Source organism: Ambystoma mexicanum, chromosome 12 (assembly GCF_040938575.1).
Source record: "Ambystoma mexicanum isolate Mex_15411 chromosome 12, UKY_AmexF1_1, whole genome shotgun sequence".
NCBI classification, from domain to species: domain Eukaryota; kingdom Metazoa; phylum Chordata; class Amphibia; order Caudata; family Ambystomatidae; genus Ambystoma; species Ambystoma mexicanum.
The window spans coordinates 794,481,607-794,507,487 of record NC_090936.1 but is presented as its reverse complement, the minus strand read 5'-3'; the positions used below and the strand labels follow the sequence as shown (position 1 = coordinate 794,507,487).

Here is a 25,881-nt window from a genome sequence, read left to right as displayed (position 1 = left end):
GCCAAATATCCTCTCAATCTCCAGATGCCCCATCTCTACGAAGAAAGGAAGACGGTTGTCTGTTTTTCGACAGACTTTTGTTTGTTCCGACTACAGAATTACAGAGCAAGATAACATCCTGGTGTCATGAAACCAAGAAAGCTGGACACACGAGAGTAGCCGCCACTCTCAAACTGATTTACCGCATTTTCTGGCAGCCCACCATCAAAAAAGATGTACGAGATTATGTACTTTCTTGTCACATCTGCATACAAAGTAAAAGTAAATACTCTACAGCCAAGCGATTAGGCCTTCTACAACAAGTAGCACCTCCCTTAGGTCCTTGGCAATATTTATCTACCAACTTTACAGCAGCCTTACCCCTTTCCAATGGTTATACAGTCATTACGGTGACAATAGATACAGTCAGTAAGATGGCACACTTCTCTCCTCTACCTGGAACACCCACTGTCCCACAAACGGCTTCAGTGTTTCTCTGTGGCATATTTAGGTTGCATGGACTTCCACAGACAGTGGTATCAGATAGAGGCACTCAATTCACGTTGCAGTTCTGAGTTCTGGTTCACACTCTGTAAACTACTTGGTGTCCTCAGAGCATTGTCATCAGGTTACCATCCCCACGGCAACGGACAGACAGATAAACTAGACCACTCCCTTGAGCAGTACATCAGGTTTTTACAAACAAAGAACAAGATAACTGGCACACCCTCTTACCCAGGGCAGAATTCACATACAACAACTCCATCCATACTGCCACTGAAATTAGCCTTTTCTTTTATATGTTTTCCCACATTCACAAGTGCCCTTTGTTGATTCCTTACTTGAAGACCTGGCCAGGATCCACAAGGATGCCTATAATGACCTTGAAAAAAGAAAGATAAGCAACAAGGACTATGCTGACAGAGGATGTAGAAGCTGCCCAGAATGGGAAATTGGAACAATGATATGGTTGTCTACTAAGCACCTCCCAAGGTGGATTCAACCTTCCAAATTGTCTCCTTGGTATATCGGACCACATAAGATCCTTTCCAGTAGCCTTCAAACTACAACTACCCAAGAACCTGGGTGTTTACATCTAGTTTTTCACTCTTCCCTGCTAAAACCCTATATTCCGGAAAGGTTTCAGCGAAGGAAGGAAACGAAATGGAGGATTAAGGAACCAGAACCTGAGGAATATGAAGTTTTCTTGCATCACCGACTCCAGGTATTATCAGGGTGCACTACAGTACATAATCCATTAGAAATGGTTTTCCGAATCGGAAAGATCTTGGGAACCTCAGAGACATGTCAACGCCCCACTGCTGATCCAACGGTTTAATCGGCGACATCCATGGAAATCCAGCAACCCCAGACTGAGGCGGGTCATACTGTCATGACGTGCCAGCATAGTCTGTGGAGACGCTGACGATTAACATCACGGTTCCATCATGTTTTCTGTTGCATTCCCTGCAGTGGTCTAGTTGTTTACAAAATGGCCACCACCAATGTTTAAACCACGGTGGAGCCGCAGCTTCCTGCGTTGCAACCCTCCTTCCCTGTCTATTGGGTAAGATGCTGTTCTTTCTTGTTACCTCTCATTCCTCCTTTGCATTCCTCCTCTGCCCCTCCTGTCGCCTTGCCTCAGCACGGCTCATCCTGCTCCTCTACTCTTGCACTTTTCCTTTCTTCCGCCTTTTCCTACTGGACTTCACTGTGCCTTGTTCAGCTAGACTCGGTTGCTCAGCTAACCAGCATTTCATTGCCGCCATTGCCGCCATTGATGAACCTCCATCTAACATTGTTGAACAGTTGGATCTTCCTTCAAAAGGTTTTTTTTGGGCCTATTATGCTTTTTCCCCATTTGGGCTCTCACCTAGAAAAGCCCCCACTGCTTAGGTTGTTTCCTCCAACCAAGCTTGGTGGCCTCCGACGGGGAGAGACCATATTTCTTCTCTGGCAGAAGGACTGCCAAAACAAAGAAAGAAAAGAAGAAGTTAAAGAAGAAGAAAGAGCAACAGGAGGCTTCTGCTGCATCTTCAGATGAGGAACCTTGGGAAGAAGGGGTGAATTCTCTCGATTCGTCATAGGTCCCACAAAATCTTCTTGAAGGTTTGAAGTTCAGAGATGATTCTAAAGAAGTGTGGGAGACCCCTTCTTTTTAAGGCAAATGCATGCAAGTGATTGGACTAAAGCTATTCTGCTTTAAGGGTCCAGTCCATGTTCTTGGAATAAGTGGACTTTGCCTTCTGACATCACACCCAGATTGCTTTGTGCTACAGGAAGTGGAGGAGACAGGAGGACAGAGGCAGAGAAACACTAGATGGCAGACCCTTTCTCCAGCTGTACAGTGAGCTCCATCTGTCTACACTAACCACGCCCTTCCCATCTTAATAGACTCAAAGGCCTTTTGATATGACACACATTGGTGTGTGGTTACTCCCTTTGAGGATGGGTGGGCAGTTTGATTCCTGTTCCCAGGACAATTTCCAGTGGGGTGTCTGTTGCTCTGGGAAGGGTGTTACTTGTCATCACTAGTGAACAAAAACAGGCAACCCCCAAGGCTACAATCCTGAACTGGGATCACTGGGCTGGCACATGTATGATATCAAATTGATGTGGCTTGGATAACTATGCCAGATGCTGGCCACCATACCCTAAACTCAGGGATGGCTTATATTTGCAGCTTTGTGTGCCAACAAGACAGTAATCTCACAGTTGTTTAGAGTTTGGAATGGGGGTGCACCTCTTAAATGCAGCCCCTTCACTGCAGAGACTTGGCTGTCACTTCAGCTGTCAAATGGGCACTTATAACCTCTGAACCTGCTCTGTGGCACTCAGAGGATTCAGTCCTGGGAGACGGTAACCATTGGCAAAGTGATACAGAAGTGGCACGGTTCGAGCTAGACGAGAGAATCTGTGGTAAGCCGCAGGAGGGCACCAAAACTGGTAAGGAAATGGATGGGCTACAGCGCAGCTCTTCTAGACGGGCGCAAAGCTTTTAGCCTGAAGAGTGTATTGGAAAGAAGGTCGCCCACGACAGAGCTCACTCAGTTTCAAAATGCACAGCCGGTGTTTAGCTCATCAAAACCAGACCGGGATATTATGTTATGCTTATTAGGAGACAACTTCTCTGTTTAAGCCAAGTATAGGAAAAAAACATGGTCACTCACGTGATTCTTAATGGGTTATTTTTAGGGTAGGATTGAACCCATGTGGCCATTAGGAAAAGTCATATTGAGGGAATACAGTACCCCAGGATGATTTGACACCTTATGGTGTCAGACAGTTGGCGTTGAAAATACTAGAAAGGAAAGAAGGTACCTTATTCATTGTACTCACCTTGATTGAATACAGGCTATAGGAACATCAGTCACGGTCTGTAACTGTACGCCCACGTTGGGGGCTCCCATAAATATAATTCTTTGGCGTAAGTGCCTTCTGCCCCTGGGTACAGAGGGGAATGTGGGAATTGGATTTGTAGATAAGTGGGAATTGAAAGTCGAAGTGGTTCCTCTGCAATCAATTATTGCTTTAATGTCAAATGAAAAAGTGTCAATTGAACAAAGAGTAGAATGGCTTCATACAATTTTCCAAGTTACATGTTTTTGTTTTTTGTTTTAAGATTGGGATACACCCCTGCAGACCGGAATTGCAATGTCCTGAAGATGATGTAATTCAGACTGATTATCTAGCCAAAACTCAAGTCGACGATTACAAAACCTCAATGGACTCAAATGGATGATATATTATTTTGAATTTGGGAGGCCCACATTCTATTAAAAACTTAAGGGATATGGGCCATCAAAGAAATAATTGTTTATTTACGTCATTTATAGCACTTTGCACTCTAGGTCGATTAATTGACCCCATTAGAATATTTCAAAACAGCTCAGTATTACTGTAGAGTAGAGAGATTGATGAAATGTGCTTTATGAAAATTTGTTATTAATGTTTGAAAAAATCAATCAATACATTATCATGAAATAACTTTGAAATTGGCCCTAATGTAAAATAGGTATCAAATGTGAAGAGGGTTTTCCTTTTTTTTCTGTGCCACTCGAGAGCAGGAGCTGCAGATCAGGATACTGATGCTACAGTGCACAAGTGACATGGAACTCATGAAAGGGAAATCTGAACAGCAGAATTCCCTTTGTGAAATGGAATTAGCAACATCATTGTATTAATAAATAACAATAAAAAAAGCCAGGACTTCTACCCAGATGGCAATTCCTCACACAAGGTTGCCACAAATCTCATCAGTAATACACAACCTTATTACCACCTAGTTGGCTCCGGAAAATCCAGACACTGCATAGAATACACTGACATAACATACAGTTACGTTTTGTTATATTATCTTATGTGTATTTATAGAGTGCAGTGTACGCCGAAAGGCATCTTGGCGCTAGCAAGAAATGCCAACACAAAAGACAGGAAAATACCAGTATAAGAAAATAAACGTTTTTAAAGATCGTCAAAAAAGTAGGGCATTTTCAGTTGCCCGAAGGGTACGGGGAAGTTGATTCCATAGCTTAGCTGCCGCCTCCAATCCGAAAATATTTAAAAGGGGCACCTGGATGTAGTAAGCATCTTGTGAGCGAAGTGTCCGACAAGGGACATAAGGCCAACATTTACATTGAAGAAATTCTGCACCAACACCATAAAAGACCCGAAGAACTATGCATAAGGATTTGAACTGAATCCGTTTGGACATAGGGAACCAATGAACAGAGCGTAGCACAGGAGAAATATGAATACGAAAAGGGGATTGCATCACCACTCTAGCTGCCAGAATTTGTAAAACTTGAAGACGATGAATGAGATATGCAGGTTGAGCTAGAAAACGAGAATTATAGCAATCACTGATGCTAAGCACCAAGGCGGCAACAACAGGGGCACAAAGATGACAAGGAATGAATGGAAGGACTTTCCAAAGCTCCTTGAGTTGGAAATGACCAGACAGGCAAATAGTGGCAGCCTGGGCTTCAGTTGATAGAAAGGCTGAGATCTTGAATTCAAAATCCTTGACCACAGAGGGTGGGGTTGGAAATGGGCCGATCGTAGAAGCCCCGAAAGATGGGGTCCAGAAGGATGCAGCACAGGGAGGACCAACCACCAGCACATCTGTCTTGTCTCCATTCAACTTAAGCGAAAACAAAGAGGTGATGGCTGGAAGGTTTAGAATGAATCTTAACCTTTGGCATTGCTCTGGGCAACCCTCCAGACCATTGTTCTTCGCCTGCCAAGCCATTACAGAAGGGGAAAGACCATATGCAAATCAGGCTTGGTCCCAGCCCAAAAGGGGCAGTCCAGCCCGAACTGCTAGGTCACATCCCTTCTGCACGAGACCACAAGCATCCCCAAACATGTTTCGGCCTTGTTGGGCCTCATCAGTGAGGAGTAGCTTGGGTCTCTAGGCCCAGCAGGCACTGGACCCACGTCTGGGCATACCCGTCCCACTCGGGGTGACAAAGCAAAAACAAAGAGGTGATGGCTGGATGGTTTAGAATGCATCTTAACCTCTGGCATTGGTCTGGGCAACCCTTCAGACCATTGTTCTTTGCCTGCCAAGCCATTACAGAAGGGAAAAGACCATATGCAAATCAGGCTTGGACCCACCCCAAAAGGGGCAGTCCAGCCCGAACTGCTAGGTCACATACCTTCTGCACGAGACCACAAGCATCCCCAAACATGTTTCGGCCTTGTTGGGCCTCATCAGTGAGGAGTAGCTTGGGTCTCTAGGCCCAGCAGGCACGGGACCCAGAACAATGCCAGAGGTTAAGTTTTATTCTAAACCTTCCAGCCATCACCTATTTTGTTTTGCTATTTCCATTCAACTTAAGCCAGTTTTTACTCATCCAACATCCCACAGCCTCGAGGCAGCTCCTTAGCAGGATGGCAGTATCGGACTGAGATAAATTCAGCCGCATGATAATCTGTGTATCATAAGCATAGGAGTAGCACAGGAGCGAGTGGATGAGCTTGACAAAAGTCTGCATGTAGACATTGAACAAGACAGGGAAGATAGGGCAGAGCCCTGAGGGACTCCACATGTCAGAAAAACAGGAGAAGAGCTACAGAAAGAGAGGGCGAGAGATTGAGCTTGGTCAGTCAGAAAGGATTCAAACCAGGACAGTACCATGCCTGAAATACCAGCCTATGCCAAACGGTTGAGCAGGATGGAGTGGTCGATGTTATTGAATGCCGCAGATAGATCTAATAAAATCAGCGCATCAACACCACCCTGATCAAAAAGCAGGGTAGGTCATCTATGACGGAGACAAGCACACTTACGGTACTGCAGCCAGGGTGGAACCCTGATTGAAAAGGGTCAAAGAAACAAGACTCTCTGAGAATTTACGGAGGTAATCAAGGATTCTAAAAGCTTAATTAGAAAAGGTAACAGCGATATGAGGCAAAATTCTACAGGGATGGATATCTCGGCAAGTATACAGATCAACAGAGTCCATGAGAAATGGTTGTGAGATATGACCTTTACTTTTCATTAGCTACATGTGACGTCATGAGGCCTCCCATTCAATCAGGGAGCTTGGAAGACTTGAATTACCACATGGCATTGTCATTCTTCCAAGCCCCCTTAGCAGTGGGAGTTCACTCTCTTGCTTCCCAGGGTGCTGACACTAGCCTTCAGATGCGTCTGCCTCCAACATCACCACCTCTGTGCCGTTCACCACCTCCCCACTTCCCCTTGCAGCACTAAACTCCCCACCTTCCCATGGATACTGCATGCCTGCTCGCTTCCCCACGCCCTTCACTCCACTAATGGCCGCCATGGAAATGGAAAAGGGACAGAAAGTAGTTCCCTTCTCCATTTTCCATTGCATTAATTTTCTTTTGTATTTTTTTTTTACTTGAAAAACATCCACAGCACTTTCTCAACTTATAAAATCTATATAATATATATATTATCCCAGAAATCATACTTGGGTGCTAATAGCTATCATCCCCTCAGTGGCGGGGGCGGGTGGCATTAATTTTTTATTTTTATTTATTGTGCATTTGTAAGGTGCTTATACATCAAGTGAATTGTGTTTCAAAGGCAGGAAATCGCACTGGGGTCCTTTAATTGGGGTCCAAGACCATTACCATTCAGTAATGCTTCCCACCTTAGGGGTTTTGCCTAATAACGTCAAGATTAAGAACGGTGGTACAGTACTTGTCATCAACATTTGTAACATCGGCTGACACATGGTTACGTGTTGCCATGATATGATACATTGAGTCTCAGCGAGCCGTATCCCACACATGTATTTATTTTTTCCATTGGTGATAGGCCCAATAGCAAGCAAACCTCACCTCTCCATTTTCTCCATGTTGTAGTGCCAAATGAAAACTGCCCCACCTGTGCACAAAAGGTTGCACTGTGTACTGTCCTGTATGGTAGGCACTCAATCATATCACCAAGATGGTGCATAGGAACATACAGTGCTATGGGTGCCTGTGTGTGCTTCATAACCACAGGATTGACAGTGTAAAGCTTTCAATAATAGACTTGAAGAAGGGAGAAGCCATGGAAGTTTGGTTCAAAACTCTCCTTCTGTGCTTTTTTATATGAACTGCTATGATCTAAAATGGCGTCCAAATGGCCTAGAATTGGAATCATTTTACATCTTAATCAAGGAACAGTCAAGCATATCCACTGACGCTCAACAATTTTCTTTTTCATTTTGTATTGTTTTATTTCTTTAATGCTAACTGCTATAACCTAAAATTTCAAAACTATATATCAAATAAGGGGTTAATTACAGGGACACACCAAAGGAGAGCAACCATGAGGGCTGGTCTCAGAAAGTGTACATGTGTACTTGGAATGCAACTTGGGCACAAGGTATCCTTGATGGGCATAGTACTGAAGCTGGGCTAAAACCTTTGGGCAGTGCCTCTTGTGTGAAGGAGGGATTTTGGCGTTCAAGATCAGCAGTGAACTTTACTGAAGATGATATCAAGCAGTAATTATGCAAGACGCCTGTTGTTAGGAAAGATTTCGTAACTGTAGGTAATTTTCCTTCCATGTGGCAACCCCTAAACTTTTTGCTGTTGTTTTTCACCTTGTTCTTGACTTTGCCAGAGAAGTGCAGCCTTCTGCCGCACTCCTCTGGGCTTTCGCTCCTTTCTTACGGGGAAACTGACATGCCCTTAAGACAGTCAGTACCGGGGAACGCTGTTTCCCGTAGTTTCTTTTATCATGTTGCGGCTTTCGTGCAACATGACACAAGAGGGCACTGTAAGCTAAGTTACAGCTCTCCTGGGTCTCTAGCCTTCTACAGGCCCTAGATACTCGTTTAGGATTGTATCTGTTCGGTGCAAGTGATTCAGGGACGGGAATGGTGGCAGCGATCGTTTCTTGTGTTTTGAGCTCCTTTTGGCGTTCTAAGCGCGTTTCTCGCGCTTAACCCAAAATGGTGGCCTGGCTCCCAAAATGGCCAGACCACGAGGCTCCTTTGTCCTGTCCGCTGACCGTCTTGCTCCCTTCACCTTCCCCAGGTCGAGCCGACCCGGGGCCTTCCTTATTTGGGCATGTACTTTCCCGCGAAACACGGATGCTTTCGCGGGCTTCTACATGTCTTGTGTGTGCCTCCAGGATGGGGGCTGGGATGTCTGGTCCCAATACACATCCTGGGTGCCAGAGAGTCTAGGGTGGTGTGAATGCCTGGGACCACCGTGGTCCGTGATTGGTCCACGAATGGTGTGAGTGTTGATGAGCGGATCTCCCATTGGGTCCCCTCCGTTTTGGCGCGAAGGGAACCGTGGATAAGAGGGGGCTGGAAACACCACTACCATGTCGATCTCCTGAGTTCTCACGAACAAAGGAATACAGGAGCCAAGTATCCTGCAACCAAGAGGCTGGACCGAGGAATCGCTGGTGACCCGCTGAAGGACTTCTCCTCTGCACTGCTGTCGCCTTGTGAAACCCTTTTCACCTTTGATCGAACCAGAAGGCCTGTACTGGTACTTCGACCCTTTGGAATAGCGGGAACAGCTATTCTCGGCATCTTCACCATCTCCTGCCAGTAAGCCTTCGGAAGCGTCTCTGGGCCATCCAGCTGATTGACCAGCTTACACGGGAGTCTTGCTCTGTAACCGCCGCCAGGTTGTGTTGTATTTCGAGTCCTGGTCACTCTCACACGCTTCGTACACTTGGCGTTCCCAAGTCTGAAGTGAGTAGTGTACATTTGGCTCAGATACACAGGGCCGCTCCGTTGCCCTGCTGTGGTAACAAACTGTGCGGGTTTCTTCGATTGGGACGTCTTTTTTCTCAACACGATGACGAGGCGTTCCCTGCTCTTCTGAACCTGCCAGCTGCTGAAACTGACGCGGAGAAGCCTGGGTCTGCTTGCATCGGGGACCGGTGAGTAGCATAGCTAGGATCTGGTCGCCCTCCTGCAGGAGCCCATTGCTTTTCCCCGCTGTGTAAAACAGCACCCTTTTTCGTACTCGCGCTCTGCTTCTGCCCACTGTGGAGGCTGCGCTTGAGTCGCGGAACTTGTTCTTCTTCTTTTGTGCACTAAACTGAACTGCCTGATTTCCCTCGAAGAGCTTCTCCTTTTGCCCGTTGGCACCAGCGCGTGCAGGTACTTTTGAGCACAAGGCTCCACTCTTCGCAGGGCTCGGACTTCCATCTAGTTAGGTGCCTCTGAAGGTGAACTGGGTCTAAGCATTATTTCGCACTGCCTGTTTTCCCTCCCTTTTAGGTGGACTACACATTTCGTGCATATAACGCTTGCGACTGTCGTATTTGTATATATATTGTGTTGATATGGTATGTGTTGGTTTAATATTGTTATATTGTGATTTTCTCGCTACGGGCATTGTTTTAAAGGCCTTGAAATAAATGTGTATATATTTTTAATATAACAACTGTTTGGAGTAGTTTGTAAGTGATCTTGCTTTGTGTGCTCATTGCGGGCTCTCAGTCACCCTCACCCCTCTTGAGACCTAGTCTTGACCGCCGCGATCGCTACCTTGATTGGTCTGGCTCGTCCAGAGGTTACCCTGTTCCAAGTAATTAGGTTGGCCGTCTGAACTTCTGCGCCACCAGGACAGAGTTCAGAAATCCGTCTTTACAAATTGGTGGCAGCGGTGGGATACGACTGAAGGTATCCAGTGTTGCGCACGAACTAGGGCATTTCAGGTTATTCCAACCAGGACACGTAGTGAATTGTTGTAGTATAACTTTAAAAAGGCCATAGTCCTATCTAACAGTATGGAAGCAAATACCGTGTTAACTTTAAATGCTTCCAAATCAGAAACATTGAAAAAGATGTGTGCGGAGAGAGGTGTTTCCTCTCAAGGCATGAAATTGGAAATGATCCAAAGAATCGTGGCGTGGCAAGAAGCGCAGCTTGACGCTATAACTTCTGAGGACAGTGCGGAAGGTGGTGGGGCTGCTCTCACTGGTAGAACTGACAGTTCTGCCGCTGCACTGATCCATCGCGACCACGAGGACAGGGAGGACGAGATGTCTAATGTTTCCTCTGCCAGTGCTGATGGGGAGGCTATTCTTGAATTCAAGAAGCAAGAGCTGCGGTTTAGGCAGCAGGAGCTTGAATTCAGCATAGCCAAACTAAAAATCGAACAGGCAGAAAAACAAAAAGACAGGGATCACCAGTTGGAACTGGCCAAGCTTCAGTTTGCAAATGGGTCCAAGGGTCCTGGACATGGGTCTGGGGCTTCCTCTCATCCACGGTTTCCGAAAGATCTGCTCAGTGTGTATGAAGAAAGGAATGACATTATGGACTGGCTGAATGCGTTTGAATATGCATGCGAAGTTCAACAAGTTGACAATGCTGATATGATTGCCTGGTTACTCAGCAGACTGCCCCATTCTGGCTGTAGTGCCATTACGGAAATGTCGAAGGCTGAGCGAGCTGATTTCGCAATGTTAAAGCAAACTCTCATTTTAAAAATTGGGAAGACTCCAGCCCAATATTTGAAACGTTTCAGAGAGTATAAGAAAAAGGAAGGTGAAACTTGGGTATCTTATGTCACTGAATCCTTGAAAAACTTAACTGGCTGGGTCGAAGGTTATAAGGTTTCTACCTTCGAAGGCATGATAAATCTTGTCATGCTGGAACACATTTTTGCATCTTCTTCCCCGGAGCTTAAGCAGCATTTGGCCGATTCGAAGGAGATAGATCCTAAGAAGCTGGCCATTGCAGCAGACTTATGGGTGTCACATTGAGTGTCCCATAAGGACAAAACTCATCCTGGTAAGCAGGAGGAAGGGAAAAAGTCCAAAGATAAGGAGGGTGGAGAATCTGATAAATCTTCTTCTCATAAGGGCCACAAAAAGAAAAATAAGGGTAAGACACAAGAGAACTCACAGGGTAGTGGAGGTCCGCCTCTGAAACAGAACTTTGGTTACAATAAGCCTCCCTATGTAAACAGACCCAATGGATCTTGTTTTGCTTGTGGAGCAACTGACCACATGAAGGGGGATCCCCGGTGTAAGGTTAGACCTTTGGGGGTCCACTCCGCTAATCTGGCCTTCTCCTCCTACGAGGAAGAAGAGATTACAGGAGCATCCTTCTCCTCAGACTCATTTCCCAGCGGGATAGAGGCTGAGGTAGTTTTAGTTTCCCTGGGTTCCTGGGAGCCTAAAGTCGCAGAGGCTTATGCTAGGATTCCGGATAATACCAAGCACTACTTTAAAGACAGTGTGCTGATCAATGGAGTAGATACTCCAGCTCTTAGGGATAGGCGGTGCAGTCGCACTGTAGTGGATTCTACCTTGGTAGACTCAGAGGAAGTTGCCAGAGCTACTCTGATGCCCACTAAGTTGGCTGACGGCCCACTCCGTATGTTCCCAGTAATACCTGTAAATCTTACTTTAAATGGTACAGCAGTCAGGATTCCAGTGAGCATTCAGAGAAACGTCCCGGGAAAGGTTTTGTTAGGTAATGATCTCAGAGCTTTAGGGCTCGTAGGAGACACTGCCGAAAGACCCTACACACGGTCTCAAGCACGGGCAGCATTGGCCAAGACCAATACGCTGCCCCAGCCGAAGGGGGGGGGCGAAAGGAGTCAACAAGTCAAGACGAGGGAAAGAGAATATTCCCCCGAGCTCGCCTACCACTGCGGTGGAGGAAGTTGGTCAATCGCCCAGGCCTGACGAGAAGGTGGCGATGCCTGAAGTATTTGACCCCAACGATCATCCTGAACTAAAAGACTTGTTAGTTGAAGGAGGTCCTGATAGGGACGAATTCAGTAAAGGCCAACGTGAGTGCCCATCTCTGGAAGGCCTAAGGAGACAGGCCTGCTCCCAGCTTGAGGGTGAACCTCCTGGGACGCATAGGATTTATTGGGAAGGTGGACTCCTGTATAGTGAGCCCACAGAGTCTACAGAAGGAGACCATAGGAGGTTGGTGGTTCCCCTTGCTGTTAGGCCCTTCCTCCTGCAGTAGGCGCATGAAGTTCCCCTTGCTGGTCACCTTGGTATGAAGAGGACCAAGCAAAGGTTATCCATGCACTTCTACTGGCCCAAGATGGGGGTGCAAGTAGAAAGTCACTGCAGGAGTTGTGCCTCCTGCCAGTTGTCTGGTAAGGTTGGCGCGACAATCCAAGCTCCGTTGGTACCGCTCCCAGTTGTGGGGGTACCCTTTGAAAGGGTAGGGATCGACATCGCTGGTCCCCTTGACCCGCAAACATCCTCAGGCAATAGGTTTATCCTGGTGCTGGTCGACCATGCAACCAGATATCCTGAGGCCATCCCATTGAAAACTGTAACTGCCAAGTCAGTTGCAAAAGCTTTACTTGGCATATTTACTAGGGTTGGCTTCCCTAAAGAAGTTGTGTCGGATCGTGGCAGCAACTTTATGTCGAAGTATATGCAGGCTATGTGGAAAGAATGTGGGGTCACCTACAAGTTCTCTTCTGCATACCACCCCCAGACCAATGGTCTGGTGGAACGTTTCAACAGAACGTTAAAAAGCATGATTGGGGCTCTGGAGGAACCTCAGAGAAGAAAATGGGATCTTCTTTTACCTTGCTTACTGTTTGCCTACCGAGAGGTACCACAGGAGGGTGTTGGCTTCAGCCCCTTCGAACTTCTGTTCGGTCATCCCGTACGGGGACCCTTAGCCATCGACAAAGAGGGATGGGAGATGCCCACTCCCCCTGTTACTACCAACGTAGTTGATTATGTGCTAGGGCTCAGAAAACGGATGGTACTTCTGATGGGCTTGGCTAGTGATAAATTGAAGGCAGGACAAGCGCTGGTGAAACATTGGTACGACCAGAAAGCTTCCCTCATCAACTTTACACCTGGTCAACAAGTCCTGATCATGAATCCCATAAGGCCTCGAGCTTTACAGGACCAATGGTCAGGCCCTTACACAGTGGTGGAGCCCCTGGGTGAGGTTAACTATTTAGTGGACCTTGGAAGGCCTGGACAGGCTCCAAAAGTGTTTCACATGAATAGACTGAAGGCTTTCGTCCCAAGAGTCGAAATCGCAGCCCTGCTACTGGCTTCAGACGTTGAGGAAGAGGAGTCTGAACCTCTCCCCGACCTGTTCCAAAGCGGTCCTTCAGATAGCTCCTTTGAGGGTGTCCGAGTGGCCCCTCACCTGACTTCTGATCAGCAGGCTGAGGTGAAAAGTTTGCTTAGGCAGTTTTCCCCCCTGTTTTCACAGTCACCTGGTTTGACACCTTGGTGCAAACATAACATTGACACAGGAGACAGTGTACCTACCAAAAGTAGGGGATACAGGATGTCAGACAAAGTACGGTCTTATATTAAGACCGAGGTCAACAAGATGTTAGACCTTGGGGTGATTGAACCCTCTAGTAGTCCTTGGTCTAGCCCTGTGGTTTTGGTTCCAAAGGCAGGCACTTCTGAATTGAGGTTCTGCGTGGATTACAGGGCTCTGAATGCTGTCACCAAGACAGATGCACACCCCTTGCCTCGAACAGATGAGCTGGTGGATACTTTGGTTGCCTCCAAGTACCTCAGCACGTTTGACCTCACTGCTGGCTATTGGCAAATAGCTTTAGCAGAACATGCCAAGGAGAAGACAGCATTTTCTACTCCAGACGGCCTTTACCAATTCCGGGTAATGCCGTTCGGGTTGAAGAATGCACCTGCCACTTTCCAGAGGCTTGTGAATCATGTGTTGAATGGGTTGGACGAATTCTGTCTTGCATATCTGGACGATATAGCAGTTTTCAGTGCCACCTGGGAAGACCATGTGAAACACCTTGGGATTGTGCTCCAGGCTCTTCAGAAAGCACACTTGACCATAAAGGCTAGTAAATGCCAGATTGGACAAGGCTCAGTGGTTTACCTTGGACATGAAGTAGGTGGAGGGAGGATACAGCCTCTTCCCAGTAAAGTACAAGCAGTACAAGACTGGCCTACCCCCACTACGCGAACCCAAGTGAGAGCCTTCTTAGGACTCACGGGGTATTACCGCAATTTTGTGGCAGACTATGGCACCATAGCTGCCCCTCTGACTGCCCTCACAACTCCGAAGAAACCCAAGAAGGTAACTTGGACCGACGAGTGTGAGAAGGCCTTCAATGGCTTAAAAGACTCCTTGTGCCAGGCCCCTGTCCTCAGGGCCCCTGATTATCAAAGACCTTTTATCATGCAGACGGACGCCTCTGACACTGGGATAGGAGCTGTACTATCACAAGTAGATGAGAAGGGTAAGGAACACCCTATTGGTTTTATTAGCCACCAGCTTAAGGACAGAGAGCTCAGATGGTCCACGGTAGAGAAAGAATGTTTCTCTGTTGTGTGGGCCCTAAGGAAGCTGAGGCCCTATCTCTATGGGACCCACTTCACTGTGCAAACTGACCATAAGCCCTTAAAGTGGCTAATGAACATGAAGGGGGAGAATCCAAAGTTGCTTAGGTGGTCCATAAGTCTACAAGGCTTCGACTTCACTATTGAGCATAGGCCAGGTGTCCAACATAGCAATGCTGATGGGTTGTCCAGAATGTTTAACCGACCTGAACAAGAGACTCATCCAGGGGTGGATTAGTTCCCCCTGTCCATAGTCTGGGAGGGGCGAGTGTTAGGAAAGATTTCATAATTGTAGGTAATTTTCCTTCCATGTGGCAACCCCTAAACTTTTTGCTGTTGTTTTTCACCTTGTTCTTGACTTTGCCAGAGAAGTGCAGCCTTCTGCCGCACTCCTCTGGGCTTTCGCTCCTTTCTTACGGGGAAACTGACATGCCCTTAAGACAGTCAGTACCGGGGAACGCTGTTTCCCGTAGTTTCTTTTATCATGTTGCGGCTTTCGTGCAACATGACACACATGGGCACTGTAAGCTAAGTTACAGCTCTCTTGGGTCTCTAGCCTTCTACAGGCCCTAGATACTCGTTTAGGATTGTATCTGATCGGTGCAAGTGATTCAGGGACGGGAATGGTGGCAGCGATCGTTTCTCGTGTTTTGAGCTCCTTTTGGCGTTCCAAGCGCGTTTCTCGCGCTTAACCCAAAATGGTGGCCTGGCTCCCAAAATGGCCAGACCACGAGGCTCCTTTGTCCTGTCCGCTGACCGTCTTGCTCCCTTCACCTTCCCCAGGTCGAGCCGACCCGGGGCCTTCCTTATTTGGGCATGTACTTTCCCGCGAAACACGGATGCTTTTGCAGGCTTCTACATGTCTTGTGTGTGCCTCCAGGATGGGGGCTGGGATGTCTGGTCCCAATGCACATCCTGGGTGCCAGAGAGTCTAGGGTGGTGTGAATGCCTGGGACCACCGTGGTCCGTGATTGGTCCACGAATGGTGTGAGTGTTGATGAGCGGATCTCCCATTGGGTCCCCTCCGTTTTGGCGCGAAGGGAACCGTGGATAAGAGGGGGCTGGAAACACCACTACCATGTCGATCTCCTGAATTCTCACGAACGAAGGAATACAGGAGCCAAGTATCCTGCAACCAAGAGGCTGGACCGAGGAATCGCTGGTGACCCGCTGAAGGACTTCTCCTCTGCACTGCTGTCGCCTTGTGAAACCCTTTTCACCTTTGATCGAACCAGAAGGCCTGTACTGGTACTTCGACCCTTTGGAATAGCGGGAACAGCTATTCTCGGCATCTTCACCATCTCCTGCCAGTAAGCCTTCGGAAGCGTCTCTGGGCCATCCAGCTAATTGACCAGCTTACACGGGAGTCTTGCTCTGTAACCGCCGCCAGGTTGTGTTGTATTTCGAGTCCTGGTCACTCTCACACGCTTCGTACACTTGGCGTTCCCAAGTCTGAAGTGAGTAGTGTACATTTGGCTCAGATACACACGGCCGCTCCGTTGCCCTGCTGTGGTAACAAACTGTGCGGGTTTCTTCGATTGGGACGTCTTTTTTCTCAACACGACGACGAGGCGTTCCCTGCTCTTCTGGACCTGCCAGCTGCTGAAACTGACGCGGAGAAGCCTGGGTCTGCTTGCATCGGGGACCGGTGAGTAGCATAGCTAGGATCTGGTCGCCCTCCTGCAGGAGCCCATTGCTTTTCCCCGCTGTGTAAAACAGCACCCTTTTTTGTACTCGCGCTCTGCTTCTGCCCACTGTGGAGGCTGCGCTTGAGTCGCGGAACTTGTTCTTCTTCTTTTGTGCACTAAACTGAACTGCCTGATTTCCCTCGAAGAGCTTCTCCTTTTGCCCGTTGGCACCAGCGCGTGCAGGTACTTTTGAGCACAAGGCTCCACTCTTCGCAGGGCTCGGACCTCCATCTAGTTAGGTGCCTCTGAAGGTGAACTGGGTCTAAGCATTATTTCGCACTGCCTGTTTTCCCTCCCTTTTAGGTGGACTACACATTTCGTGCATATAACGCTTGCGACTGTCGTATTTGTATATATATTGTGTTGATATGGTATGTGTTGGTTTAATATTGTTATATTGTGATTTTCTCGCTACGGTCATTGTTTTAAAGGCCTTGAAATAAATGTGTATATATTTTTAATATAACAACTGTTTGGAGTAGTTTGTAAGTGATCTTGCTTTGTGTGCTCATTGCGGGCTCTCAGTCACCCTCACCCCTCTTGAGACCTAGTCTTGACTGCTGCGATCGCTACCTTGATTGGTCTGGCTCGTCCAGAGGTTACCCTGTTCCAAGTAATTAGGTTGGCCTTCTGAACTTCTGCGCCACCAGGACAGAGTTCAGAAATCCGTCTTAACACCTGTCTATTGGTAGCATGCTATGGGGGATTTAACTTACCATTTTTTGAATGCATACATTTACGCCTCATTACAAGTATGGTGGTATTTCTGTGGTTTTTCCTCAGAATTACCACCACACTAATGTACTTTTATTGCCACTCGGTACAAAGGATTTACTCCTGGATCACGAGCGGTGGTAAGGTTGTGTAAATCACCAATTATGGATATCAAAGGATTTCAGGAAGATTTTTCAAGATTTACACTAACCAACAAATCTGCCAATTTTTTAGAGGTAATCAGAATTTGGTGGTGCAGTAAAACTGGCAGTAATACCGCTACCACACAAAAAAGTGACAGCAACGGAATTACTGCCAAAATATTACTGCATCACCCAACTCATAATGAGGCAAATTGTATTTTATTTTTATTTATTTATTTGTACATTTGTGAAGCGCCTAAACACAGGGGCATCATGGCGATGTTGCAACCAGTTACACGTAGCATATAGAAGTCAGAAAGCAGCATGGTGTCGTGGTGGGGCCCAAGCCTCAAATCAGTGACAAAACAGCTGAATGATGTTAGCATAGACAAAGTTAGGCAAAGAGACATGTTTTTAAGGCTTTTCTGAAAGGCACGTGGGTTCTTCTGCTCTTGGCGAAGGGTTTTTAAACATCAATGACTGTAAAGAAGGCCTTACTTCATAGCTGTTATTCCTAAAGTTCAAAAGGTTAGATTAGAAGACACGATTGGGTTTTTACTTTTTAGGCAGTCACAGCAAACTATGGGTGCTTTCAAGTTTTGTTGGCCAATCATCTACCCAAAAATTATTAGTGAAGGAGCACACGGATGGTTACATTCTCTGTTTACCATTATTATAATGAACACCTTCAGAGAGAATGTCAGACAAACTCAGCATGCAATGAGGGGTTCAAATTGAAGGAAGCCAGGGCACTAGAGTGCAGGTGGTAGGAGTACAGCTAGGAATACATTAAAAAGATTGGCATAATTACTGTACAGGGGTCAGTAGAAAGGAAACATCTTATTAAATGTAATTTCTTTCCAGCAAGTTATTTTTATTTTTGGTGACGGTATGCTTTGGGAATTATTTGGCGTTTGATATTATACGAGAGCATTGTTGTGGCTGATGTTACTTACTATAGCCAAAGTTACATAATGCAATTGGTGAATTAATTAAAGCCCATGCCACCAACACGTCATGCCACACCCACCGTAAAATGTGAAGAGTACTTTGCAGCTTTTACTGAGGGTTTGTAAAGCTGCTGATAAACACCTGCCCCCATTTGAAATGCAAATCTAAGTAAAACAGTGTGATTTAGGGGACAGGTGTGCAGCAGCTAGTCACACATTTAGGGAGAATGTTTCTGCACGAGAAAATTGCAGGAATTCCTGGGAACCATCAAATAAGTTGCAATGTTCTGCTCAAGTCTGTGTAAAAACACACAAAAAGCTTTTTGTGTAGTAGACTCAACTCTCCACTGTGAAATGCTGTTTTTCGCTGACCGCTTTCCAAATATAAACATTTGGTAAAAGAGCATTTGTTGACCAAAGAGTGGCAACATGAGGACAGATATAAATATTCTATGTGATGATGGCTCCCTACTGCGTTATAACTCACTGGCCATGTAGACTGGATCGAACCAGGGACCAATTTGATTTATTTTATTTCAAACTAATGATTACCTTTTCAGAACCTAACAAGTGCCAGCTTTTAAGTAACAATGCCATGTACATGTTTATTGAACGTGACATGATATTTTGCCTAATGAACAAGTTAATAGAGAAGTCTAACGATTGGGGACAAGTTACTTAGCTGTAACTCTTGTTCTCCATTATGGCTCTTACATGGATTCACATGCTCATGATATTCCCCATCAGGCTGGGAATCTTTGGTACAAAGAAAGCAGTTTCGCTTTAAACTGAAAACTCTGTGTCTCCTCTATAGCCTATCAGTATCCTTTGCATCATACTGCCTCCAGTCAATGACAATCGTCCTCCTAATCGCCACCCCTAGCGGAAATCTTCAGATTTGGTAGTGCGTGTAAAGTGGCAGTATGAACCAAGAAGAACCATAGAGGGGAAGGAGGGAGGGTTTGCATGTGAATCCATGCAAGACCCATGCTGGAGACCAAGGGTTACAGGTAAGTAACTTGTCCCTTCTCCAGCATGGCATCTTGCATGGATTCAAATGCTCATGAATACGATTACACCGCAAAACATATGCACAACCACGGGAGGTGGCAAGGCTCACAGAAGCAATACACTTACCCCTGGAACAGACTCACCTCAAACAAACAGGTTGCGTAGCACCGCTTGGCCAGCCCGGGACTCCTCCCTGAAATCCCTATCAATGCATTAAAATCTTGTAACGGTGTGGGTAGACCTCCAGCAGCCAGGCAGATGTCGAGCAGGGGAACACCAGAGAGACATGCTGTCGTAACCGCAATAGCTCTGGTGAAGTCGGCTCTTGGCAGGCTTGGAAGAGGTCTGTTGGCCAGACGATGACAGTACATACTACATCTGGAGAGTCACCTGGATATGGAAGCCTTAGACACAGCCTTCCCGTGTGCCAGAGGTCCAAAATTGACAAAAAGCTGAGACTTCTTCTGAAATCATTCATCTGTGCCACATAGAACTTCAAGGCACGAGCAACGTCCAGCAAATGCAATGCCCTTTCAGCAACTGTAGAAGGATTCAGAAAGAAAACTGGCAGGACCAAAGTCTCATTGAGATGAAAGTCCAAAGGAACATTTGGCATGAAGGTGGGATGAGTCCGCAGCACCACCTTTATAGCGTGGAAGCCAAGTATGGCTGCTTGTAGGAAAGGGCCTGGATCGGCAGACCCTCCTGGCCGAGTTGATTGCCACCAGTAAAGCAGTCTTCCATGAAAGAAACTTCAGAGGGCATGATACATTAGTCGAAATGGAGGCCCCATGAGCTTAGTCAAGACCATGTTCACCGCCGGTAAAGTCCTGAAGAAGCCTTTGAGCAACTCCTTGATGAGCCAGGGCGAGCTTGCCTGACACCCATGTGTATTGGGATATGGCAGCCATTGAACCTTGATGGAGGCATGAGCCAGCCCAGCTTTAGCCAGTAAGAGCAGATATGGGAGGAGCTGTGGAGCCATTATTTGCAGAGGCAGAATCTTCTATGTCCTGCACCACACTGTGAGGAGCTTCCATTTCTGTCTGTAACAAGACAATGTAGAGAGAGCCCTGCCCTTGGCCAGCACCTTCTTGCACTCCAGCGGCAGGGAATTGTGCCCAAACTCTAGAGCTGCGGGACCCATGAAGATCCACACCACCTTCTCCTGTAACTGAGGCTGGAACAACTTGAGGACCCAGAAGACCACCCAGAGCTCCAGGATGTTTATGTGCAAGTTCTTCTTCTCTAGAAGCCAGAGGTCTCTGGTGTAAGATTATCCTGTGTGAGCCATCCATCCCTCCAGAGAGGCATCAGTTGTGATTGTAGCCTGGTACTGAGGGATCCAGAAAGGAGCACCTTGAGTTAAATGTGGACAAACTGGCCACCAATCAAGAGCTTGACGGAATGCCCGATTGTGGCCCATCTTGTCCGTCTTTCTGTCTGTGCTTATGACCTGCTGCCACCTGGCGTCTAGGAATTCCTGGAGGGGCCAAATCTGGAGCCTGCAAAAGGGGACCAGATGGAGGCAGGAGGACATCATGCCCAACAGGGATTTGATGGACCGGACTGTTGCGATGAACGCTGTCAACAGCCGCAGACCTTTCCCTAGGATGGTATGCAGTAGCTGCTGGAGCATTCCAAGTGCCGAATGGGATTACCAAATAAATAATCTCAAGCCCAAATAACCAGACAGACTCAAATAATATTGTGAAATACTACTTTATTAGCAATTCAATAAAGCAGGGAAACCTGGCGAACAGATTGTAGCTCAGACACTTTCAACGCATTTCAATTAAGCAAAAGGTTTTATACCTCGATGTATGTCAGCTCTGACATCATCCTACGTGGCAAACAGTAAAAACCTACCGAATGGAGGGATTGGTTAATGGAACATATATACCTATAGTTTATATGAGTGTAAGCATCATCATTGGCTGCCCCTTATCTGATAGGCATGCCTTGAACAATTTCTAACTAAATAAAATACTAATAAAACAAAAGCATAACAACAGCAGCGGATAGGCTTCTGCAACAATATATGGTCCACCATTACAATGGCCCTCATGATTGGTTTGCGCTCTCTTCAGACCTTGGAAATTCAGTTAATTAGCAGCACATAAGCAATGAAAACCCAGGTGCAAGGGAACAACGTCAGACAACAGCCCACCTTAACAAATTAGCCTACCATCTCTCATCAGTTAGGCCCCTAAGTCAAGGCTTCTTCTCTGTAGTTGACCTTGCTGACTGTTCCCTTCCTCAGAACTTTAAAGGGTGTGAAGATACATTGGTATCTTCGCCTGGAGCTTTATGAATAGGCCTTGTTTTCCAGTCCTGAATCACGAGTGAGGATACCATGATTTTGTCCATTCTGACCTTTTATTTAGTGCTATTTGATTCAATTATATTGGGTGCTATTACTCTTTCCTGTGCCTGTGGAGACTTGGTTGTTCCATCTTGCATGTGCGTTCTGCATTTTTGATTGTTCAATGTTCTCTCCTTTACTTAATCTAAGAGAAATATATCCTGCGTATGTAGCTTATCCTCTTCGACTCCTCTCGTGCCTTGCAGTTGCTTCTTGCTGTGGCATCCTTGATTCTGAGCCAAGCAAATATCCTTTGTTCTTGCAAAAATCTGTATTCCAGCGCCTGTCAGCTCCACAGCCTTGGTTTCCCTTCTCGAGGCTTCTCACTTACTATTATACGATGCTGACATCCATTTTCTCAACATGGCTGCTTTACTCGCGTTATATTTCCTACTTCTATATTTCCACATTGTCTTATCTACCTTGCGTTTCTGCGTATATATATCTACTGCATCTCTTGTTACTTATCATCTAAGTGTATATGGATTTTGTCACATTCGCACATATGTTTACTTCATCACTTTAATCACACCTTCATTCTCTGGATATCCATATATCAGGTTTAGTGTGCCCACGTATCTTCTCTTCTTCATGACATCAATTCACACCTGTCAGACTTTACTTACAGTTCTTCTATGTCCAGTGGTGTCTGCAGACTCATGTCTGCCACATCAGTTCGAGGATACATTTGATAGCAGGAATTCTGCCATGTCGTTTAAATGGCACAGAAACCTGTAGAAACTTCAGATCTCAAATAATGTACACCCGCGGGTACACTATTCTGTATAGATTCAAAAATGAATACATGATTTTGGACCCACCAATAATGTTTTGAACACGCTCCTATGAAAGGGGTGCAATGACAGGCGGGAACAATACTCTTTAATTATGTTAGCTCAGACATCACTATGTTTAATTGACCAATAATTAGAATTCTAAGAACAAATATGGCCTTTATACATACACATAACCAGATTTGATACAAAATGTCTCTTGAAAGAAAACTTTACCTTTTGAAGGGCACTGCCCATGAGTCGATAAGTTACCAAATAAAATTCTGGATTTTCTCCTTTGGGAAAATCCTTCCATTCAGCAAAAACTGCTGTCGTTTGTTCTTTCCTTTGACCACAATCTAAATTCTGTGCAGCCTGAAAAACAAACAAAAGAAAGTGCATTTAAGTGGGATGAAAATTCACTTTATACAACTCAGACCAGACATGGTTTTCCATTCAGATTATTTAGCACATCCGGATTTTGAAGATATGCCTCTGTTATTTAGAACCCTGTGGTGCAAAATATTGACAGTGCTTTTGTCCACTGTCTCTCAGCGAGATTATTGACAAATAGAGTGATATATACCCAGGATCTCATGTCTTGGTAGTACAGATTTGCTTTGAGTGAAACATTTGACTGACAAGTGCAGTCAAATGTTGAGGATCGGAATGGAACTTAAAACATCTCTAAGTTCGTCATTATGAGTATGTTGGTAACAGTGAAAACGTGGTATTTTTCTCCTATTTTTAAAATACCACCTTATTAGGAGTTGGGATCAGAATATATTTATAGCACACGGCACGTAGAAGCTGTGAAATGGGGTACGTTTGGTGGGTTGACCCCTCTTTGCAGCACTTTTTATGTATGCCATCGTAAAAATCCCATGCGAGTTCAAAGTAATAATTGTGTGACATTTTAAGAATAGGAGGCATTTACAATATCACGTCTTCACTTTTAGCACTAAACTCTTAATGGGGCTTGATTTTTATCTGTGCATTGGCTTCTTTTTCCAAGTGACTCGCCGGCTGGTGTCAGCCCCCTTTCACGTGGGCTTAACTATCACATTTTATGTCGCAACCAAACAGGGTCGATCACTAAAAATCACATTGTTCCTTTTCTTCCCCCATTTCAGAGGTCAATGAAAAACATACGTTGAAACACTCATTCTGAGCACAAGCTTTTCTATTTGCAGTAAGTTAATGCTGCCGAGTTTAGACAGTGGAGACCAAATGCATAGGAAAGAGCACAGGGGCTGTTGCAAACACATCCCTCAGTGCATCAGGGATGGGGGCTATCTCCCCAACACACCCCTGCCCCCATTCTGCCATTTACGTGACTCAAACCAGTGAAACTATGTATGATCAGCCATGTGCGTGCGCATAATCACTTCTGAGAGACATATTATGGGGCCTGCAGCGGTCACGCGGCCGGCCTAACTGGTGCTGGGGGGATCAGCACCATGTTGGTGTGCCGGGGTCACCCAGACATACGTGGTTGCAGGGTATGATCCTGTGAGGCTGTGGGGGCAGCCTGGGTGCCAGGGCATCCTGGATGGTGGGTGCCTGGGCTGGACCCAGGGCACCAGGCTGGTCAGGGGGCCCAGACCAGTAGAGACCTGCAGGATCATGATCACATGGTGTGGGCCTGCATGCCAGGGCTGCAGGACCTTGATCACACTGCATAGGCCTGCAGGTCCAAAGTGAGAGACGCAGAAAACAGGAGTTCCATATTTGAAGTCTGCAACCCTTCTGATGGACGTGCTTGCAGTTCCTCCTTTTATTAGCTTGGGCCATGACACCAAAAAAGGGCATTACACATTGGGAGGGACACATATGTTAAAAGAGCAATTCACATAGGAGGGTCACATATCACACTCCTCCTTTTCCATAACGAACAAAACAAACGTTGCTGAGACATACATGATCCCTCCCCCACACGTTACAGAATGACAATACTTATATCACTTGGGAATTATGGGGTAGACAGATAGTAGGATATGTCACTGACAATACCACATTTTATAAAACCCTTTATTAACATGGGTTAAGTGGAACTTCAACCACTGAATGACGCCATTTTTAGCGGCTGGCACCATTTATAGCAAGCCTACAAACTACGGGAGCACAGCTTTGCATCGATTTAACTGGGCCCAATTTAAGCATATTCTCTACACGCAGGCTCACAGCCTCTAAAGACATGTTTGCTGAGTCTCTTCCGAGCCCTTGCAGGACTGCAGGAGACCAGTGTCCTTTCGGGATAGTCATTTCCACGGGTCCAGGTATGTTGATACAGTTCAAAGGCCGGGAAAGCTGCACCTGTGACCGCCAGGGGCCACATCGGCTTAGTACCTTGATGCTGGGGCAGGCAGCAAAATGCTGGTAGCAGGGTGTCTCGGCTGCACCACATTCAGTCTCAGTCAGTCCCTTGATGGTGGGGCAGGCAGCGAGACGCTGGTAGCAGGGCACCTAGGCTACACAACATTCAGGCTCAGTCAGTCCCTTGATGTTGGGGCAGACAGCGAGACGCGGGTAGCAGGGTGTCTGGGCTGCACCACATGATGTTGACAGGGCAGGAGTGGCAGTATGTTACTCGCTCCCCTTTTCTTGGTCAGGCTCCCCAGGCACGAGTGCCACTTAACTGAAGTGGCAGAGGAGGGCACACAAGCACTCATACAGAGCTGCAGCCCTCGCTTGCTCATAGCACTTCTTCTGGGTAGTGGGTATGATGGATGCAAGACGTTGGTTGGCTGGACACAGATGACAGGGTGTCTGTGCCACTTCTCCCCCAGGCAGGAGTCACTGTTGTTGATGGGGCTGCAGCAGTCCTGGCCAGTCCCATCTTTCCTTCTTTCAGGCAGGACGATAGGCCAGGTGATGGCCCAGTTCGGGGGTGGCAGGAATCGCACCCAGGGCCACATCCGCCTGGTCCATGGATGGTGGGCCCAGCAGGGCGCACACCAGTGGCAGGGTGATGAGGCCACTTGCTGCATAGTTCTCTCCCCCAGGCAGGTGCGTGCGCAGGGAACTGCCAGTAGCAGAGGGTGCTCACCAGTGGTAGGATGACACTGGTGGTAGGACCGTGGGCAGGGCACTGCCCATAGCAGAGGGCACCCACCAGTGGTAGGGTGACACTGGGGGCAGGGTGTTACGACCACTTCTTTAATCAGCTCCACCAGGCAGGAGTAGTTGGCATTGTACTGCCAGCAGTAGAGGGCGCACACCAGTGGTAGTGTGACACTGGGGGAAGGGCGTTGCAACCACTTCTTTATTCAGCTGCCCAAGGCAGTAGTTGGCATTGCACTGCCAGCAGTAAAGGGTGCACACCAATGGCAGGGTGTCACTGGGGCTACTTGATGCTCATTTTGCTCCCCCAGGCAGGAGTAGGGCATTACTGGAGTGGCACCATCCACTCTTCTCCCCTTCAGGCTCCGACTTGGAGTGTCTTAAACTTCACTGCTGGGCACCCAGGTTGTTTTACTGTAAACTTGAGC

At 46.8% G+C, this 25,881-nt stretch overlaps 1 protein-coding gene across 12 annotated transcripts in view; it reads right to left on the bottom strand.

Annotated features, from left to right (window-relative positions):
* The window catches only part of PTPRQ (protein tyrosine phosphatase receptor type Q), a 2,012,995-nt gene that overhangs the window by 1,930,668 nt on the left and 56,446 nt on the right, over nucleotides 1-25,881 (bottom strand). For all 12 annotated transcript variants that reach the window (XM_069629300.1, XM_069629298.1, XM_069629293.1 and 9 more), the window contains exon 3: nucleotides 22,628-22,765. In XM_069629300.1, the coding sequence (XP_069485401.1) occupies nucleotides 22,628-22,765 (138 nt within the window). The remainder of the gene's footprint in view (nucleotides 1-22,627; nucleotides 22,766-25,881) is intronic.